Source organism: Equus quagga, chromosome 11, assembly GCF_021613505.1.
Source record: "Equus quagga isolate Etosha38 chromosome 11, UCLA_HA_Equagga_1.0, whole genome shotgun sequence".
NCBI classification, from domain to species: Eukaryota; Metazoa; Chordata; class Mammalia; order Perissodactyla; family Equidae; genus Equus; species Equus quagga.
In genome coordinates, this window is record NC_060277.1 from 99,204,470 (window position 1) to 99,222,898 (window position 18,429).

Genomic DNA, 18,429 nt, shown 5'->3' on the forward strand with positions numbered 1-18,429 from the left:
CTGGCTCACTCCCTCACAGCTGCTGCTTTTCTATTGTATGCGCATGTGCTCTGGCCAACCTGCTGCATTGGAGTGCCGGGTGCTGGTAGGGGTGCTTTCTTTCACTTGTGCAATCCTGGGGGGTGTTCTAGCTCTGCCCTCGCTATCTGCTCTCCTGGGGCACTGGCTTGATGAAGATGCCCCTGCAATAACTTAGCCACCTCTGTGTGGGGCTTTCTCACAGGCTGTGAGGGAATTTGGAGAGTGAAGGTATTCCTGTGAAGGGCTGCCCCTCCCCCCTCTCCTCTCAGAGCTGCGTGCAGTCCCACACCCTGGGTCACTGCCATTGGGGGAGGGAGAGGAGATCCCCTTACCTCCTTCCATCTCCTCCAGGGGATTTCAGTACCTCTATCTTCAGAAATATGGCTGCATGGGTCTCTCAGACATCTTTTTGTTGTATGAGTGTCCTCTGTTGGTGTATGAATGTCCTTTCTGTTGTATCGTAGGGGGAAGAGTTCACTCTGCCTTGATGCTGACATCACCTTACAAAAAGTGGGGTTTTCTTTTTCTACTTTATCTCCCCAAACCCCCCCGTACACAGTTGTATATTTTAGTTGCAGGTCCTTCTAGTTGTGGGATGTGGGATGCTGCCTCAACGTGGCCTGATGAGTGATGCCATGTCCACACCCAGGATCCGAACCCTGGGCCACTGCAGCAGAGTGCACGAACTTAACCACTCGGCCATGGAGCTGGTCCCACAAAAAGTGTTTTAATGTAGTTACATTTACCATCATTTTTTCTTCATTTCTTTTCTTTTCTAATTTAAGGTCACTTTTATCTTCTCTTGCACTTTTAAAAGGATATTTCTTCTCTTTATTTTTGTGCTTGTTTTTGGGGGGAGACTTTTTCATCATCAGAAAGGCTTTAATTTACTTTTTCTGAGTTTTTGCAATAGTTTTTTTATGGACATGGACTACTACGCCCTATTCCAAATAATTTAGTGGACAGAATTCTTCATTTCAGAGCCCTTATCTGTTAGTTCCACCCATTTTTGTGCAGTTTAAGGATTTTGCTGGTGCGAGTGGGAAGAAGAGTTCAGGTGCCTTGTTTCTCTTTTCGGCTAGTCTTGCATTCCCTGTTTTTCCTTTCACCACTTCTTCTTCATATCTGATTCTCCACTCAGAAACACTGCTTCTGAGGCTGCCACTTTGATCTCACACATTTTCTTTTCTTTCGTTTGTAAAGATTTTATTTTTCCTTTTTCTCCCCAAAGCCCCCTGGTACATAGTTGTGTATTTTTAGTTGTGGGTTCTTCTAGTTGTGGCATGTGGGACGCCACCTCAGCATGGCTTAATGAGTGGTGCCATGTCTGCGCCCAGGATCTGAAGCAGTGAAACCCTGGGCCACTGAAGCAAAGTGTGCCAACTTAACCATTGGCCTTGGGGCCAGCCCCAATCGCACACATTTTCAAACCTTTCCCTAAATCAAGGGCTATGATCTACCAAGTCCCAACCTGTGTTCAGTATTTTGCATTTATTGTTTCACTTTTTTCCCCTGTAGATTCTGTCTGTGCTTCTTTTAAATCCTCTGCTCCATTCTGCCATCCCCTGGAGCTATTTAACCTCTTTCCTCACTCTCTATACCCACAGGCTTATGGTGGTGGTAGGAGCCCTACTCGAATTTTTTCCCTCTGTTTACAAGCAATTTGAAGTTACAGTATTTTCCTAGTAATGACGGAATGAACCTTGTGTAGTTTTTATTTGTTCTACTTGATTTTATGGTTGTTTTGGGAGGTTGAGGGGCAGATTTACAATCAGTCTACTGCCATTGTTTTCCAGCCCCAGAAGTCTCAATATACTTTTGTTAATAGAGAGATACATTTCAGCTATTAGCCATCATGAAACCCATTGAAAACTAGCAATAGAAAGGAAATATCTTAATTGAGCATCAATGGCTATAAATGGTTGTTGAAGTGGGAGTGAGTGTTGGGATTGGCAACGAGATAAGCAAAGGGAACATATTTCATACTAGTGGCCTTAGATTGTATCACTGAGTTGAAAGTTTGAGAAAACTTTGAAACATTTTCTTTAAGATTGGGAATAAGACAATGAGTACTTGCTATTATGGTTACTACTGCTCAATACAATATTGGTGATCCTGGCTATGGCATTTAAAAAGGAAAAAAGAAATGACGTATTTTATTTTATACAATGATTAACAAAGAATTAATCATTATTTGCAGATAATATAATCTTAAATAGAAACCCTACAAATTCTTGGAATAAGAAAGTTCACTATAGGCATACATTGGAGATTGTGCGTTCAGTTCCAGACCACCACAATAAAGTGAATAGCATAATAAAGCAAGTCACATGAATATTTTGGTTTCCCAGAGTGTATAAGATTTATGTTTACACTATATTGTAGTTTATTAATTGTGCAATAGCATTATGTCTAAAAAGCAATGTATATACCTTAATTAAAGAATACTTTATTGTTAAAAGTGCTAACTACCATCTGAGCTTTCAGCCAGTGTTCTTTTTGCTGGCGGAGGGTCTTGTCTTGATGCTGACGGCTGCTGACTGATCAGGGTGGTGGTTGCTGAAGGTTCAGGCGGCTGTGGTAATTTCTTAAAATAAGACAACAGTGAAGTTTGCTGCATCGATTGACTCTTCCTCTCATGAATGATTTCTCTGTAGCATGTGATGCTGTTTGATACCATTTTACCCACAGGAGAACTTCTTTCAAAATTGGTGTTAATCCTTTCAAACCCTGTCACTGCTTTATCAACTAAGTTTCTGTAATATTCTAAACCCTTTGTTGTCATTTCAACAATGTTCACAGCATCTTCACCAGGAATAGGTTCCATCTTAACAAAACACTATTTTTCTTATTCATAAGAGGCAACTCCTCATCTGTTAAAGTTTTATCATGAGGTTGCGGCTATTCAGTCAATATGCAGGCTCCACTTCTAATTCTAGTTCTCTTGCTGTTTCCATCACATCTGCCATTACTTCCTCCACAGATGTCTTGAACCTCTCAAAGGTATCCATGAGGGTTAGAATCAACTTCCTCCAAACTCCTGTTGATGTTGATATTTTGACCTCTTCCTATGAATCATGAATGTTCTTAACGGCATCCAGAATGGTGAATCCTTTCCAGAAGGTTTTCAATTGACTTTTCCCAGATCACCAGAGGAATCACTATCTATGGCAGCTATAGCTTTATAAAATTTATCCTTAAGTAAGACTTGAAAGTCAAAATTGCTCCTTGATCTATGTGCTGCAGCATGGATGTTGTGTTAGCAGGCATGAAAAGAATATTAATTTCATTGTACACCTCCATCAGAGCTCTTGGTTGATCAGATATGTTGTCAATGAGCAGTAATATTTTTTCTTTTTTAAATTGAGTTTATGATAATGTACAATCTTATGAAATTTCAGTTGTACATTATTGTTTCTCAGTCGTGTTGTAAGTGCACCACTTCACCCTTTGTGCCCACCCCCAACCCCCTTTCCCCTGGTAGTCATCAATCATTTCTCTTTGTCTACATGTTTAAATTCCTCATATGAGTGGAGTCATACAGAGATTGTCATTCTCTATCTGGCTTATTTCACTTAACACAATTCCCACAAGGTCCATCCATGTTGTTGTGAATGGGATGATTTTATTCTTTTTTATGGCTGAATAATATTCCATTGTATACATATACCATATCTTCTTTATCCATTCATCAGTTGATAGGCACTTAGGTTGGTTCCACGTCTTGGCTATTGTAAATAATGCTGCAATGAACATAGGGGTGCATGGGACTTTTGGAATTGCTGATTTCAAGTTCTTTTGATAGATACCCAGTAGTGGGATGGCTGGGTCATATGGTATTTCTATTTTTAATCTTTTGAGAAATCGCCATACTGTTTTCCATAGTGGCTGCACCAGTTTGCATTCCCACCAGCAGTGTATGAGGGATCCTTTTTCTCCACAACCTCTCCAGCACTTGTTAATTTTTGTTTTGGTTATTTTTGCCATTCTAATGGGTGTAAAGTGATATCTTAGTGTAGTTTTGATTTGAATTTCCCTGATGATCAGTGATGATGAACATCTTTTCATGTGCCTATTGGCCACCGGTATGTCTTCTTTGGAGAAATGTCTGTTCATCTCCTCTGCCCATTTTTTGGTCAGGTTGTTTGATTTTTTGGTGTTGAGTTGTGTGAGTTCTTTATATATTATGGAGATTAACCCTTGCCGGATGTATGACTTGCAAATATTTTTTCCCAATTAGTGGGTTGTTTTTTTTGTTTCAATCCTGTTTTCCCTTGCCTTGAAGAAGCTCTTTAGTTTGATGAGGTCCCATTTGTTTATTCTTTCTATTGTTTCCCTTGTCTGAGAAGACATGGTGTCTGAAAAGATCCTTTTAATACTGATGTCAAAGAGCGTACTGCCTACATTTTCCTCTAGAAGCCTTATGGTTTCAGGTCTCACCTGTAGGTCTTTGATCCATTTTGAGTTTAGTTTTGTGAATGGTGAAAAAGAATGGTCAATTTTCATTCTTTTACACGTGGCTTTCCAGTTTTCCCAGCACCATTTGTTGGAAAGACTTTCTTTTTTCCATTGTATGCCCTCAGCTCCTTTGTCGAAGATTAGCTGTCCATAGATGTGTGGTTTTATTTCTGGGCTTTCAATTGTTCCATTGATCTGTGCATCTGTTTTTGTACCAGTACCATGCTGTTTTGATTACTGTAGCTTTGTAGTATGTTTTGAAGTCAGGCATTGTGATGCCTGCAGCTTTGTTCTTTTTTCTCAGGATTGCTTTAGCAATTCGGGGTCTTTTATTGCCCCATATGAATTTTAGGATTCTTTGTTCTATTTCTGTAAAGAATGTCATTGAGATTCTGATTGGAATAGTGTTGAATCTGTAGATTGCTTTAGATAACATATGGACATTTTAACTATGTTTATTCTTCCAATCCATGTACATGGAATGTCTTTCCATCTCTTTATGTCATCATCAATTTCTTTTAGGAAAGCCTTGTAGTTTTCATTGTATAGGTCCTTCACTTCCTTAGTTAAATTCACCCCGAGGTATTTCATTCTTCTTGTTGCAATTGTGAATGGGATTGTGTTCTTGAGTTCTTTTTCTGTTAGAGTATAGAAATGCTACTGATTTATGTAAGTTGATTTTATATCCTGCAACTTTGCTGTAGTTGTTGATTATTTCTAAAAGTTTTCCAGTGGATTCTTTGGGGTTTTCTATATATAAGATCACGTCATCTGCAAACAGCGAGAGTTTCACTCTTCCCTCCCTATTTGGATTCCTTGTATTCCTTTCTCTTGCCTAATTGCTCTGGCCAAAACCTCCAGTACTATGTTAAATAAGAGTGGTGATAGAGGGCATCCTTGTCTTGTTCCTGTTTTCAGGGGGATGGCGCTCAGTTTTTGCCCATTGAGTATGATGTTGGCTGTGGATTTGTCATATATGGCCTTTATTATGTTGAGGTAGTTTCCTTCTATCCCCATTTTGTTCAGAGTTTTTATCATAAATGGCTGTTGGATCTTGTCAAATGCTTTCTCTGCATCTATTAAGATGATCATGTAGTTTTTATTCCTCAATTTGTTGATGTGGTGTATCACGTTGATTGATTTGTGGATGTTGAACCATCCCTGAGTCCCTGGTATGAATCCCACTTGATCATGATGTATGATCTTTTTGATGTATTGCTGAATTCTGGTTGCCAAAATTTTGTTGAGAATTTTTGCATCTATGTTCATCAGCGATATTGGCCTGTATTTCTCCTTTTTCATGCTGTCCTTTTTAGGCTTTGGTATCAGGGTGATGTTGGCCTCGTAGAATGTGTTAGGAAGTGTTCCATCCTCCCTAATTTTTTGGAATAGCTTGAAAAGTATAAGTATTAAATCCTCTTTGAAAGTTTAGTAGAATTTCCCAGGAAAGCGATCTGGTCCTGGGGTTTTATTCTTTGGGATGCTTTTGATTGCTGTTTCAATGTCCTTCCTTGTGATTGGTCTGTTCAGACTGTCTGCTTCTTCTTGACTTAGCTTTGGGAGATTGTAAAAGTCTAAGAATTTATCCATTTCCTCTAGGCTATCCATTCTGTTGGCATATAGTTTTTCATAGTATTCTCTTATAATCCGTTGTATTTCTGTGGAGTCTGTTGTTATTTCCCCTCTTTCATTTCTGATTTGTTTATTTGAGCTTTCTCCCTTTTTTTCTTTGTAAGACTGGCTAGGGGTTTGTCAATTTTATTTATCTTCTCAAAGAACCAGCTCTTTGTTTCATTGATCCTTTCTACTGCCTTTTTTGTTTCAATAGCATTTATTTATGCTCTGATTTTTATTATTTCTCTCCTGCTGACTTTGGGCTTTGTTCTTCTTTCTCTAATTCAGTTAGATGTAATTTGAGGTTGCTTATTTAGGACTTTTCTTGTTTGTTAATGTGTGCTTGTATTGCGATGAATTTTCCTCTTAATACAGCTTTTGCAGCATCCCATATGAGTTGGTATGGCATGTTATCATTTTCATTTGTCTCCAGATATTTTTTGATTTCTTATTTAATTTCTTCAATGATCCATTGCTTGTTCAATAGCATATTGTGTAGTCTCCACATCTTTGTCCTTTTCTCAGCTTTTTTCTTGTAATTAATTTCTAGCTTTATAGCATCATGATTGGAGAAGATGCTTGTTATTATTTCAATTTTTTTAAATTTATAGAGGCTTGCCTTCTTTCCCAACATATGGTCTATCCTTGAGAATGTTCCATGTGCACTTGAGAAGAATGTGTATTCTGCTGTTTTTGGATGGAGTGTTTTATATATGTCTATTAAGTCCAACTGTTTTAACTTTTCATTTAATTTCACCATTTCCTTGTTGATTTTCTGTCTGGATGATCTGTCCAATGATGTGAGTGGGGTGTTGAGGTCCCCTACTATTATTGTGTTATTTTTAATATCTTCTTTTAGGTTTGTTAATAGTTGCTTTATGAACTTTGGTGCTCCTGTCTTGAGTGCATAGATATTTATAAGTGTTATTTCTTCTTGATATAGTGTCCCTTTGATCATTATATACTGACCCTCTATGTCTCTCTTTACCTGCCTTATCTTGAAATCTATTTTGTCTGATATAAGTATTGTGACACCTGCTTTCTTTGGTTTGCCATTAGCTTGGATTATCGTCTTCCACCCCTTCACTCTGAGCCCGTGTTTGTCGTTGGAGCTGAGGTGTGTTTCCTGGAGGCAACAGATTGTTGGATCTTGTTCTTTAATCCATCTTGCCACTCTGTGTCTTTTTATTGGAGAGTTCAATCCATTTACATTGAGTGTGATTATTGATGCGTGAGGGCTTAATGCTGTCATCCTGTCACTTGTTTTCCGGTTTTCCTGCGTTACCTTTGTTTCTTGTCCTGTGTGTTTTGGCCTACCCATTGACATCTGCAGTTTCTTATTTCCTTACTTATTTTTTGTGTCTCTGTTCTGTTTTTAAGGTTAGTGGAGACCCTGAAGTTTATATTCAGAACCTCGTGTATAACATAGTCCACTTTCTGGTGGCCTCTTATTTCCTTAGCCTAAACTGATTCAGTCCCTTTCCTTCTTCCCTCCTAAGTTATTCTTGTCATCTCTTATTCCAACTTGTGTTGTGAGTTTGTGGTTAAAGTGGTAAGATTGTCTTTGTTTTTGGTGTTTTCCTTCCCTTTATCCTAATGCTAAAGTTGTATATGTGCCATCCTATTCTGATTCTATCTATTTGTCTCCTTACTCTGTGTTTTGTGGCCCCTTTTTCCCTTTTTTTCTTTTTCAGGTATGACGGCCTTCTTGAGGATTTCTTGTGGAGGGGGTGTCTCATGGCTATGAAGTCCCTTAGCTTTTGTTTGTCTGGGTAAGATTTAATTTCTCCCTCATATCTGAAGGATATTTTTGCTGGATAGAGCATTCTTGGCTGAAGATTGTTAGCTTTTAAAGTTTTGAATATGTCATTCCATTCTCCCCTAGCTTGTAAGGTTTCTGCAGTTAAATCTGCTGAAAGTCTGATAGGGGTTCCTTTGTAGGTTCTTTTCTTCTGCCTTGCTGCCCTGAGTATTCCTTCTTTGTCATTCTCTTTTGCCATTTGTACTACTATATGCCTTGCAGTTCGTCTTTTTACATTGACATATCTAGGAGACCTGAAAGCTTCCTCTACACATATTTCTCTCTCATTCTCTAGATTTTGGAAGTTCTCTGCTATTATTCCTTTGAACACACTTTCTGCTCCATTCTCCTTTTTGTCACCCTCCGGGATTCCAATTATTCTTATATTGCATTTCCTCATTGAGTCGGCTATTTCTTGGAGATTTTCTTCATTCCTTTTTATTCTTAATTCTCTCCTTTCCTCTGTCTGGAGCCATTCAGCCTGTCTATCTTCGATTATGCTGATTTGCTCCTCTATGGCATCCACACAGGCACTCAAGGAATCAGTATTCTGTTTTATGTGATCCATTGTATTTTTCATCTCTAGTGTTTCTGATTGATTCTTCTTTATAGTTTCAATCTCTTTTATGAAGTAACTCCAGAAGTCGTTGACTTGTTTCTTTATATTTCCTTTACCTCATTGAGTTTTTTGACTATAGCTATTCTGAATTCATTTTTGTTTAGTTTACTTATTTCTTGAGTCCTCAGGGCATAATTCTGGGTGCTTGTTTTCCCTGTGGTCTGGAGATTTGATGAATTGATGGATGCTGGAAGGATGGGTCTTCCCCATGGTGGTATTATTTGGTTGCAGTTACAGCCTGTCGCCACTAGATGGAGGTCAAGAGCTGCATACTCTGAGTCCTCCGCCTTCAGCCAAGATGGCCAGCACAGCATCGGTTAGGGGAGGGAGGGCACCTTCTGTCCCACGTAGACCCAGTTTCCTGATCAGCTCTCGCTATCTGCTCTCCTGGGGTTTTGGCTTGCTGAGGTCACCCCATGCGGAAGCTTTCCCCTATTAGAGGGCTTCCATCTGGGCTGCATGGCTGTGGGAGTTCTGGGTGATCCTGTGGATGCGCGGCCCCTCCCCAACTCCTTCCCGCTGTGAGCCTCCTGCAGCAGTGATCCCAGTCTTTAGGGGAGGGAGTGAAGTTCTCTCTTACCCCATTCCAGCTCCTCTGACAGGGGCTCCAGCCTCTCCACCCTCTGTTGTTTGGCTGCTGTGGGTCTCTGAGGATTTCTGTGCTATTATGATCTTTTTTTGTTGGAATATGGTTGCTCTTTTTTTGTTGTATGTTGGAGGGGAAAGAGTCCCGGGCAAGCTCACTCTGCCATGACTCTGATGTCACCTCAATGAGCAGTAATATTTTGAAAAGAATTTTTTTTCTGAGTAGTAAGTCTAAACAGTGTGCTTAAAATATTCAGTAAACCATGTTGTAAACAGATGTGCTGTTATCCATGCTTTGTTGTTCCATTTATAGAGCACAGGCAGAGTTGATTCAGCATGATTCTTAAGGGCCCTAGGATTTTTGGAATGGTAAATGAGAACTGACTTCAACTTAAAGTCACCAGCTGCATTTGCCCTTACCCAGAGAGTCAGCCTGTCCTTTGAAGCTTGGAAGCCAGGCATTGACTTCTCCTCTCTAGCTATGAAAGTCCTAGACGGCATCTTCTTCCAATATAAGGGTGTTTCGTTTGCAGTGAAAACCTGTTGTTATTGTAGCTGCCTTCATTAGTTCTTAGCCAGGTCTTCTGGATGACTTGCCGCAGCTTCTACATCAGTGCTGGCTGCTTCCCCTTGCACTTTTATGTTACGGAGACGGCTTCTTTCCCTAAACCTCATGAACCAACCTCTGCTAGCGTCAAACTTTTCTTCTGTAGCTTCCTCACCTCTCCGAGCCTTCAGAGAATTTAAGAGTCAGGGCCTTGCTCTGGATTAGGTTTTGGCTTAAGGGAATGTTGTGACTAGTTTGATCTTCTATCTAGACCACTAAAACTTTCTCCATATCAGCAATAAGGCTGTTTCACTTTCTTATCATTCATGTGCTCATTGGAGTAGCACTTTTAATTTCCTTCAAGAACTTTTCCTTTGTATTCACAACTTGGCTAATTGTTTGGTGCAAGAGGCCTAGGTTTTGGCCTATCTCTGCTTTCAACATGCCTTCCGCACTAAGCTTAATCATTTCTAGTTTTGATTTAAAGTGAGAGACATGCTACTCCTTCCTTCACTAGAACACTTAGAGGCCATTGTAGGGATGTTCATTGGCTGAATTTCAATATTTTTGTGTCTCAGGGAACAGGGAGGCCCAAGGAGAGGGAGAGAGACAGCAGGGGAACAGCTGGTCAGTGGAGCAGTCAGAACACACATTTATCAATTAAATCTGCAGTCTTACATGGGTATGGTTTGTGGCTCCCAAGAACAATTACAGTAGTGGGGCTGGCCTGGTGGCATAGCAGTTAGGTTCGCACGTTCTGCTTCAGCGGCCTGGGGTTCATCAGTTCAGATCCCAGGTGTGGACATGGCACTGCTTGGCACACCATGCTGTGGTAGGCATCCCACATACAAAGTAGAGGAAGATGGGCACGGATGTTAGCTCACGGCCAGTCTTCCTCAGCGAAAAAAGAGGAGGACTGGCAGCAGATGTTAGCTCAGGGCTAATCTTCCTCAAAAAAAAAAAAAATTACAATAGTAACATCAAAGATCACTGATCACAGATCACTAAAACAAATATAATAATGAAAAAGTTTGAAATATTGTGAGAATTATCAAACTGTGACTCAGAGACATGAAGTGAGCAAATGCAGTTGGAAAAATGGTGCTGATAAACTTGCTCCATACCGAGTTGCCACAAACCTTCAATTTGTAAAAAACACAATATCTGCAAAGCACAAGAAAATGAGGTGTCCCTGAGGCATATCTTGGACATATTGTGGGTTTGGTTCCAAACCTCTGCAATGAAGCAAATTTTGCAATAAAGCGAGTCACCAATTTTTTTGCTTCCCAATTCATATGGAAGTTATGTTTACACTGTACTGTGGTCTATTGAGTGTGCAGTAGCATCTTGTCTAAAAAAACAATGTACATACCTTAACTAAAAAATACTTTATTGCTAAAAAATGCTAACCATCATGTGAGCCTTCAGCAAGTTGTAATCTTTTTGCTGGTAGAGTGTCTTGTAAAAAACACATTATCTGTGAAGCACAATAAAACAAGGTACGCCTGTGTTGTCTATGGCTGCTTTCTCACTTTAGCGAGAGTTGAGTAGTTGCACATAGACTGTATGGTCTACAAAGCCTTAATATTTACTATCTGACATTTTATAGCGTCAGATATAGTGTGTATATAATTATACATGTAGTGCAGATTACACTGTACATACATAATCTGACCTCATAGTTTATATTTTGCAACTCCTGATCTATCACTTGCAGTTATATTGGTATAATCATCTGAATCACTCAAATAATGTTGTTTGAGGTGTTGGATTCTTCTCAATACTTTGTGAGTTAATACTTTACTGGACAAGGTGCTAAGAAGAAAAACTCATCAGGAGTTCTTAGTTTGTTAATAATGAAAAGACTTGATTGGGTAAAGATATTTCTTTGTATATAATGACACAAACTTTCTTGCCAGTTTATTGCACTTGTCCCAATCGATGCTACATTTGTGCCCACACTCATCTGCATCTCGCGTAACACTAGCACTTATTTGCTTTTTATTTAGCATTTATGGATCACTTTGATATGAGAATCTTCTTTCATCTTTACAGTCATATAAGGTAAGTCATGTATTACCTGCTTTATACAAGAGGAAACTAAGGCTTTGAGAAACCAAAGCATTTGCAAAAAGCAGAAAATCTTTCCCAGGAATAACTTGGCAGACTTTTGCTTACATATTATTGGCCAGGACTGGGTCATATAATCATCCCTAGCTGCAAGCGATCTTGGTAAATTTAGAATCTGGTAAAAGGGGATGAGTTTGCTATGACTGGTTTAAATAAATCATGATTATCACCTGGGGTTGGACATGGAAACTGAGCTTTTGTTAGGAAAGAAGGGGGGAAGGGCTGTTGGCTCAGCAGCCAAGGGCACCTGCCACACTGCCAAAGAGAAGTTATTGCTTTTTGTCAGTTGATCATATATTCCACTTACTATACATAAACAAATGGGTGTGGCTGTGTTCCAATAAAATTAAACAGCCAATGGGCTGATTTGCCCTGCAGGCCATAGACAATCCCTGTTCTAGATTAAAAGTTTACTATTCTCCAGTGAACTCCTCTCACAGGATCAAGTCTTGAGTTTTACATGTCATCTCCACTCTATTAACACCACTGTGTATTTGCACAGTGCTTTAGTTTTACAAAGCACTTCCATGATGATTTAACAGATTTGATCTTCAGTCCTCTGTGAGCTAAAAAGGGTAGATCTCTTCTTTGTATTGATGAGAAAAACGTTTAAACGAATTGTTCGACATCACACGGCTACTGAGGGGCAAAATCTACGTTTCCTAGATAGTTTTTGATGCTTTTTAAAAATGCATCACTAGAAATCTTAATTCTCCTTCATTGTTCTTAGCTTCCACTGTTACACCTTTTCTTAGTCAAACTCTAGTGAAGTATTATGCATTTTCAATGACTTGAATTTTCTTCTTAAATTCAGCTTTTAACCCCAAATTGAAAATTCTATTTTGAGGGTGTTGAATATAAAAAGAATGCTTGTGATAGGGGAAATTGGTAATGAAGAAAATGTAGGAATTGAGAGGAAATTGAGGATTTAAAATTTCCTATTTTAAAGCAAATTCTAGTCACTCAAGGAGAAAGAACACACTTTCAACTTCAGTGTGAGAAGAAAAGTAAAGAGGCAGGATACAGACCAAAGCCCCATCAGAGGACTATGCAGATGACAGATCTGGATCTGTGGTTAATAATAAAGTTTCCTCTGCAAAACCCAAACTTATATGATACTCTACTATCAAAATGCTAGAGAAGACACCTACCAGGTAACATTACACATATTTGAAGCTTCCAGAGGAAGTCCAGAATTAAGTAAACGAGTCTGAACAGACATTAATGCCCAAAGTGTCCAGCTCTATCATCTAATAGCTGAGTCTCGGTTTTCTTTTCTGTAAAATGGAGTAATACCTACCTTATAGGGTCAAGGATTGGAAATATTGTACACAAAGCAGGTAGCACAGTACACATGGCAAGATCTCATTAACCAAGCCAAAGAATACTTCCTGGCTCCAATTTCTAATTGTCTCTGTGTGGCTGACAGTAAATGGCAGGTCCTGGGGAAGGTTATGAAATCTGAGTCATGTCTTCTGATCTGCCTAGCTCATCCTATTTCATGTGTCTTTCTCTGTTGTTATGCTTTCTTCAAGTCTGAACAAAACACTTCAGCTCTCTACACTTTCTTCAAGATATCAAACTGGAGTAAAATTTAGTTTCCATCATCTTTTTTCAGATCTTGATTTTTAAAATAGATTCTAACTGGAACAAAAGGGCTTGGTGTCCCTTTTAAAGGAATTTCAGAAATCACATGATTAAAGAACAAGCAGTTGACCTGCAAAGTAGCAGCCGCTGGCAAGGGGCTTCTGTAGTTGGAAAAAAATATATTCTAAAAATTGCCATTTTTTGTCACAATATTTATTTTGAAATTCCAAATATTACTAAAAAAGAATGTGTTTTTAAAAATATATACTTATATATATTAGAAGAGGATGTAAGTAAAAAAAAAAATTTGAGAAACATTGCCCTAGACTTTTGTGGAACATAAAACTGTAATCTTTCACTGTCTTGCTGTGCCTTACTATAAAAATACAGATGGCACAGCTCTGATATAGCTTTAACAACTTGATTAGAAATTGCTTTCAAAAGTAATTTATTTTGATTTTCCATATCTTTTAATGAATTGCAAATATATTAACAGAAAAGATCCCCCCCCAAGACTGTACAATTTCTGAAATAAGTCAGGAAAAGCAAAAAGAAGACAAAAAATTACATTGTTTCAATGCAAATAGAACACACACATCACACCCACACTTGCATTTTCCCAGGTTTTCACAAAGAAAACGGGTCACCATATTTCTCAGTGAAGACCCATACTATACTCTGGCTAATCAGAGACTTCCAAACTTTTTTCTTCAAAAAGAACATTTTTAATAGACTAAATACTGGTTATCACTGAGTTTTTGTTTAAGGTACAACAGCAGCATGGTTCAAATGTTACTTGCAGTTCTTAGAAAAAATAAAAACTTTAAAGTAATGAAATACAGAAAAAGAAGGGACCACCTTTCATTATTTTGAGTACCATTGTTCTCTGGAAAAAATATTTCCAACCTCCTAAAATCCCAGACTTAAGAACCATTTCCAAGGGGAAGAAAATAACCAATGCCACAACATAACTTCTGAACAAAAGTGTGTGTGTGTATATATATATATATATATATATGTATATTTGTGTAAAAAGCTTAAAGAGAAAAAAAACGTCAAAGTATTTAGTATTTTTAATTTCCTTCAAAGTAACTTGTGAAATTTGACGCAAATATTTTGCTTGATCAAAATGCATGTTCTCTTCTGGTTATTTGATCCCCATTCTATGCAGAGAAAAAAAAAAGAAAAAGAAAAAAGAAAGCCAGAAACAGTTACTAGGTGGGAAATAAGGCTTCAAACACCTAAATGACTTTGAAAGTAGGTGTGAGGAAAAATGAACTAAGGCCAAGCTTGGGCTGAGTGGCCCTCAGCCAGCCACTGCCATGGTGTGCCTTCCACAACTACCCTTTTATCCTTGGTCTCAGAATTAGTACCAGAAAGACTCTCACCTCTGGCACAGAACATAAATTCCTACTACAAAAAGGTAACTAACTATACATCAGCAAATTATGTTCTGAACTTAGCATTCTCCAGGCTCTGTAACATAGAGCTCAGGTTGAAGCTTTGTATGAAACTCTATATTTGATACTGTTACACAGCCAACTTATGATTTGCCAATTAAAAAATAAAAGAATATAAAATTAAATATTATAGAACTAATGGATAATAAAATGGGATTAGTTAGAATCTAAGTGCTAGCTTTGGGAATTCTTAATGATATTCATTTACTCCCAATCTTTCCTTTTTCTTATAAATTATTTTTTTAGGCAGCATATATACATAGATTTAGGCAGGAAATTTTGTTAAAGACCTCTCTGGCACCCAATACCTAATCTAAGACTCTGACTTGAATTAATTTATAATGGTATCTAATCCACATTCAAATGAGCAGATTAACAGTAAATGATAGAAAATTGCTGAATCTATAGGCTAAAATTTTTTTCACATCTTATGTAATCCACCTTATTTTCACAGCTTGACTAACAAATACATGTAACCAGGTAACCAGTAGATAAGTTTGTCCTTCATCAAATAATCCAAAATAATAACTGTAGGCCTGTCATTCATAAGAAACTATAATTTGTTATATTCTGATACTGGCACTTAATAAAATGTGAACTAAAGTTTCTGTAAAATTTCATTACAATAAAGGAGATACACAATTTAAGACTAAATCTGTTACTGTGGAATTCCAATCATTCTCATTTTATTATGCATAATTAGATCTTTAAAATTATGGCCATTCCCCAAAGACACCAACCTGTATTATGACAAATTCAGGAGAAAACTGATCTCCTTCATAAGAACGGGGGTTTTTTGCGCTAAAAATTTCCAATATCCTAAACCCAATCACTCTTAGTAAACGTTTTGGTGACTCACACTACTGAAAATAATTTGAAGCAGAGAGCCAAAAGGAATGGAAATGACCCCAACCATAGGTAACTACACATTCTTGCTTCTGCTTAAACACTTAGAAAAGTCAGAGATACTGTCTTGAACAAATAAGATTCAAGGTTATGGTACAATTCTGATTGTATTAAGGCTTTCACTATCATGATCTCTTAAAGTCTCTCCACTTTAGTGTTTTCATTTTGATTCTTACGGTGAACTTAAATGGTCGTTAAGGGCCTTGTTTTGACTTTTCAGTCAGCAACCACTCTATCGTCTCTGAATGTTAAAGGTGATCCCAAAGAGCTCAAAGAGAAGAGGCAATATGGTAAGGACCAACTTTAAAGTTTGCAATACCAAGACAACAATGATCAACACTCTGAAGCAAGATGAATAAATTAAAATTCTTGGTTAGACATTAAAGCATTCTTGCCAAGAAGAAGTGTACATTGTATGGAGGAATATTTGATTCCTACACATGAGTCCCAATATGCCCATCACATTTGTTTATGGGAGATACTGCAAGTTTAAGGTAATTTACATTCCTTGGCAATCAAGTTACTCTGTTATAGGCAATGTCTTTTATTGTTCCATCTGGCACTTGCTAACACCATTCTTGAAGAACCTAGAAATGAAGGTCACTCTGTTTATCAGGAACAGAACCAAATAAAAACAAATTTTTAGAAAAATGACCAAGAAATTCTGGTTTATCACTATTTTCCATATCTAATGGTTCCTTCAAGATAAAACATAACTCTTCCTTCCATGATAGCTTTCCAACAAAGGTAGATTAAAGAAAAAAAAGAAAAGAAAGGTTCCCACCCTACCCCCCTAAATTGTCATTCGTACTGGTGAAAGAGCCAGTCTTGTTAGCAGCTAAATATTGCACTGCCTTTCATTTTGTGTACAGTCAGGGTCCAATGAAAGTGGCACACTCATGGTATAAGTGATGGATGATGACAATGCCGGCTCAAGAGTGAAGACTCAGTATATGGAAGGACAAGAAACATGTCAGCACTAGTCACACATCCAGTTGCAAAAGTCTGATTTCCAGAAGTTAAAATTCATCACTTTCAGCTGCATGAAGTTGTGTGTCATCCGCATCTGTCATGCTGCTCTCCTGGGATTCATCTGTTCCCACTTTAAAAATAAAACAAAAGCCTACAATAAGGTGTCTGACAAATATTTCTTGTTGGTTCATGAAAACAAGTAAGGAAAACTATTATATTCAGAGAGATGAGACCTTAAATAAAGACCCTTAAAAGTTCTGATATCCTTCAATTAAATGCAATTCAAGTTTCTTATTTTACAGCATGTCTGAGAAGATTAGTTTATTGCATTTAACCTTTAAGAGTTTTAACTACTAAAACTGCCTCTCCCTAATGAATTCCTTATTCTTATGCTAGGAATTAACACTAGTTCTCTCAGACATTAAAAAAAGACTGACATTCCCTCCAATTGTTGACCCTACTTTGGGGATAATCCTTGCTAGTCCAGAAAAATACAGAATATAACCTTCAGTTTAAAAACGGTTATTGGGATTATAGGAATTATAATTTCACCAAGCTTTCTGGAACAAAGCCAGAGCCATCTTAGTTTATCTTATCAGAAGTTTCTCAATTCTCTTATTAACAAATATTGATCCTTTAAGTCTTGGTTCTCACTAGTTATTTTAAGACACACGCAATTTAGGGGTAGAGTATTTACTGCCTTAAACTTATAATTCTTTGTTCTCTCCTTTCTTGATCTCTCAATATATATATTAGCTACATTTTTGGATTTTGGATTTGCCGGAACTACTCAGAATTTAAATATCCACTACTACAGATCTGTCAATACTTTAAAATGTGCACAAATTTATTATTCATTCACTTAGCATACTATCACATCTACCCTTTTCCCCCTACTACATTCCTATGAAGCAGATAGGACAGGGAATAGTTACACATTCAAACCTAAATTGAGGCACAGGTAAAAATCAGCAATGGATTTGTCACAGTCACACAGCAAAGCAGATCCAGAACTGAGACTAGTTACCTGACTCCATCAGCACTTTGTTATATCACCCTGTTCAAGCTTCCTAAAACTGCATTTAGTATAAAGAATATACCATGGTTAAAAAAAGAACATAAAGTGCAGCGCACAAAACCTTATGCACAAGGTAGCTTTCTAGATACTCAAAAAAATTTCCGTGTTTATTCTGTGTCACAAAGAAATATCTGTTCCATCTAAGTCTGATGCGGTGTTTCACTAGCTCTCTGGTTTGAGTAACCACAAGTAAACCTAATTCACGTGAATAATACTCACTGATCTGTTCTTCTTGGGTTATTGGCTCCTCATCATCTGGAAGGTAGCGTTTATCAATTGCCTCTTTAATCTGGTTATTGGCTCCTTTAGGATCTAAATCCATAGCCCAAGAGAAATTCATCAGGGCGAGGTGCGTTTGACCTAACTTCTTGTAAACCTAAAAATAAACAGCAGCACTACATTTTTCATTAAGTTGTGAGCTTCAACTATAAAATCTTAAACATTTACAGTTTAAATTAGGCTCCTGATTTATGTGCTAGAAATCCATTCTGATGAGTAGGACATTGTCATCCTATAGAAGAACTCATACCAACTTTTGAGTCCCTTTTAATATATTCAGATAGTATTTTCAGAATTCCTTGCCTCTCTCACATAGTGAGCTTACAATAAATCACACTCTGACTGGAACGATGACAACGGGAAGAAATGGAC

General features: G+C 37.8%; 1 protein-coding gene across 6 annotated transcripts in view; it reads right to left on the reverse strand.

The window, feature by feature from the left end:
* Window positions 1-13,917: 13,917 nt before the first annotated feature.
* The window catches only part of CDC27 (cell division cycle 27), a 67,790-nt gene continuing 63,278 nt past the window's right edge, over window positions 13,918-18,429 (reverse strand). For 4 of the 6 annotated variants that reach the window (XM_046676095.1, XM_046676094.1, XM_046676098.1 and 1 more), the window contains 2 exons: window positions 17,998-18,154; window positions 13,918-16,830 (listed from right to left, as the gene is read on the reverse strand). In XM_046676095.1, the coding sequence (XP_046532051.1) occupies window positions 16,748-16,830; window positions 17,998-18,154 (240 nt within the window). In that variant the 3' untranslated portion in view covers window positions 13,918-16,747. The remainder of the gene's footprint in view (window positions 16,831-17,997; window positions 18,155-18,429) is intronic. The other 2 variants (XM_046676097.1, XM_046676096.1) reach the window with 1 other exon arrangement.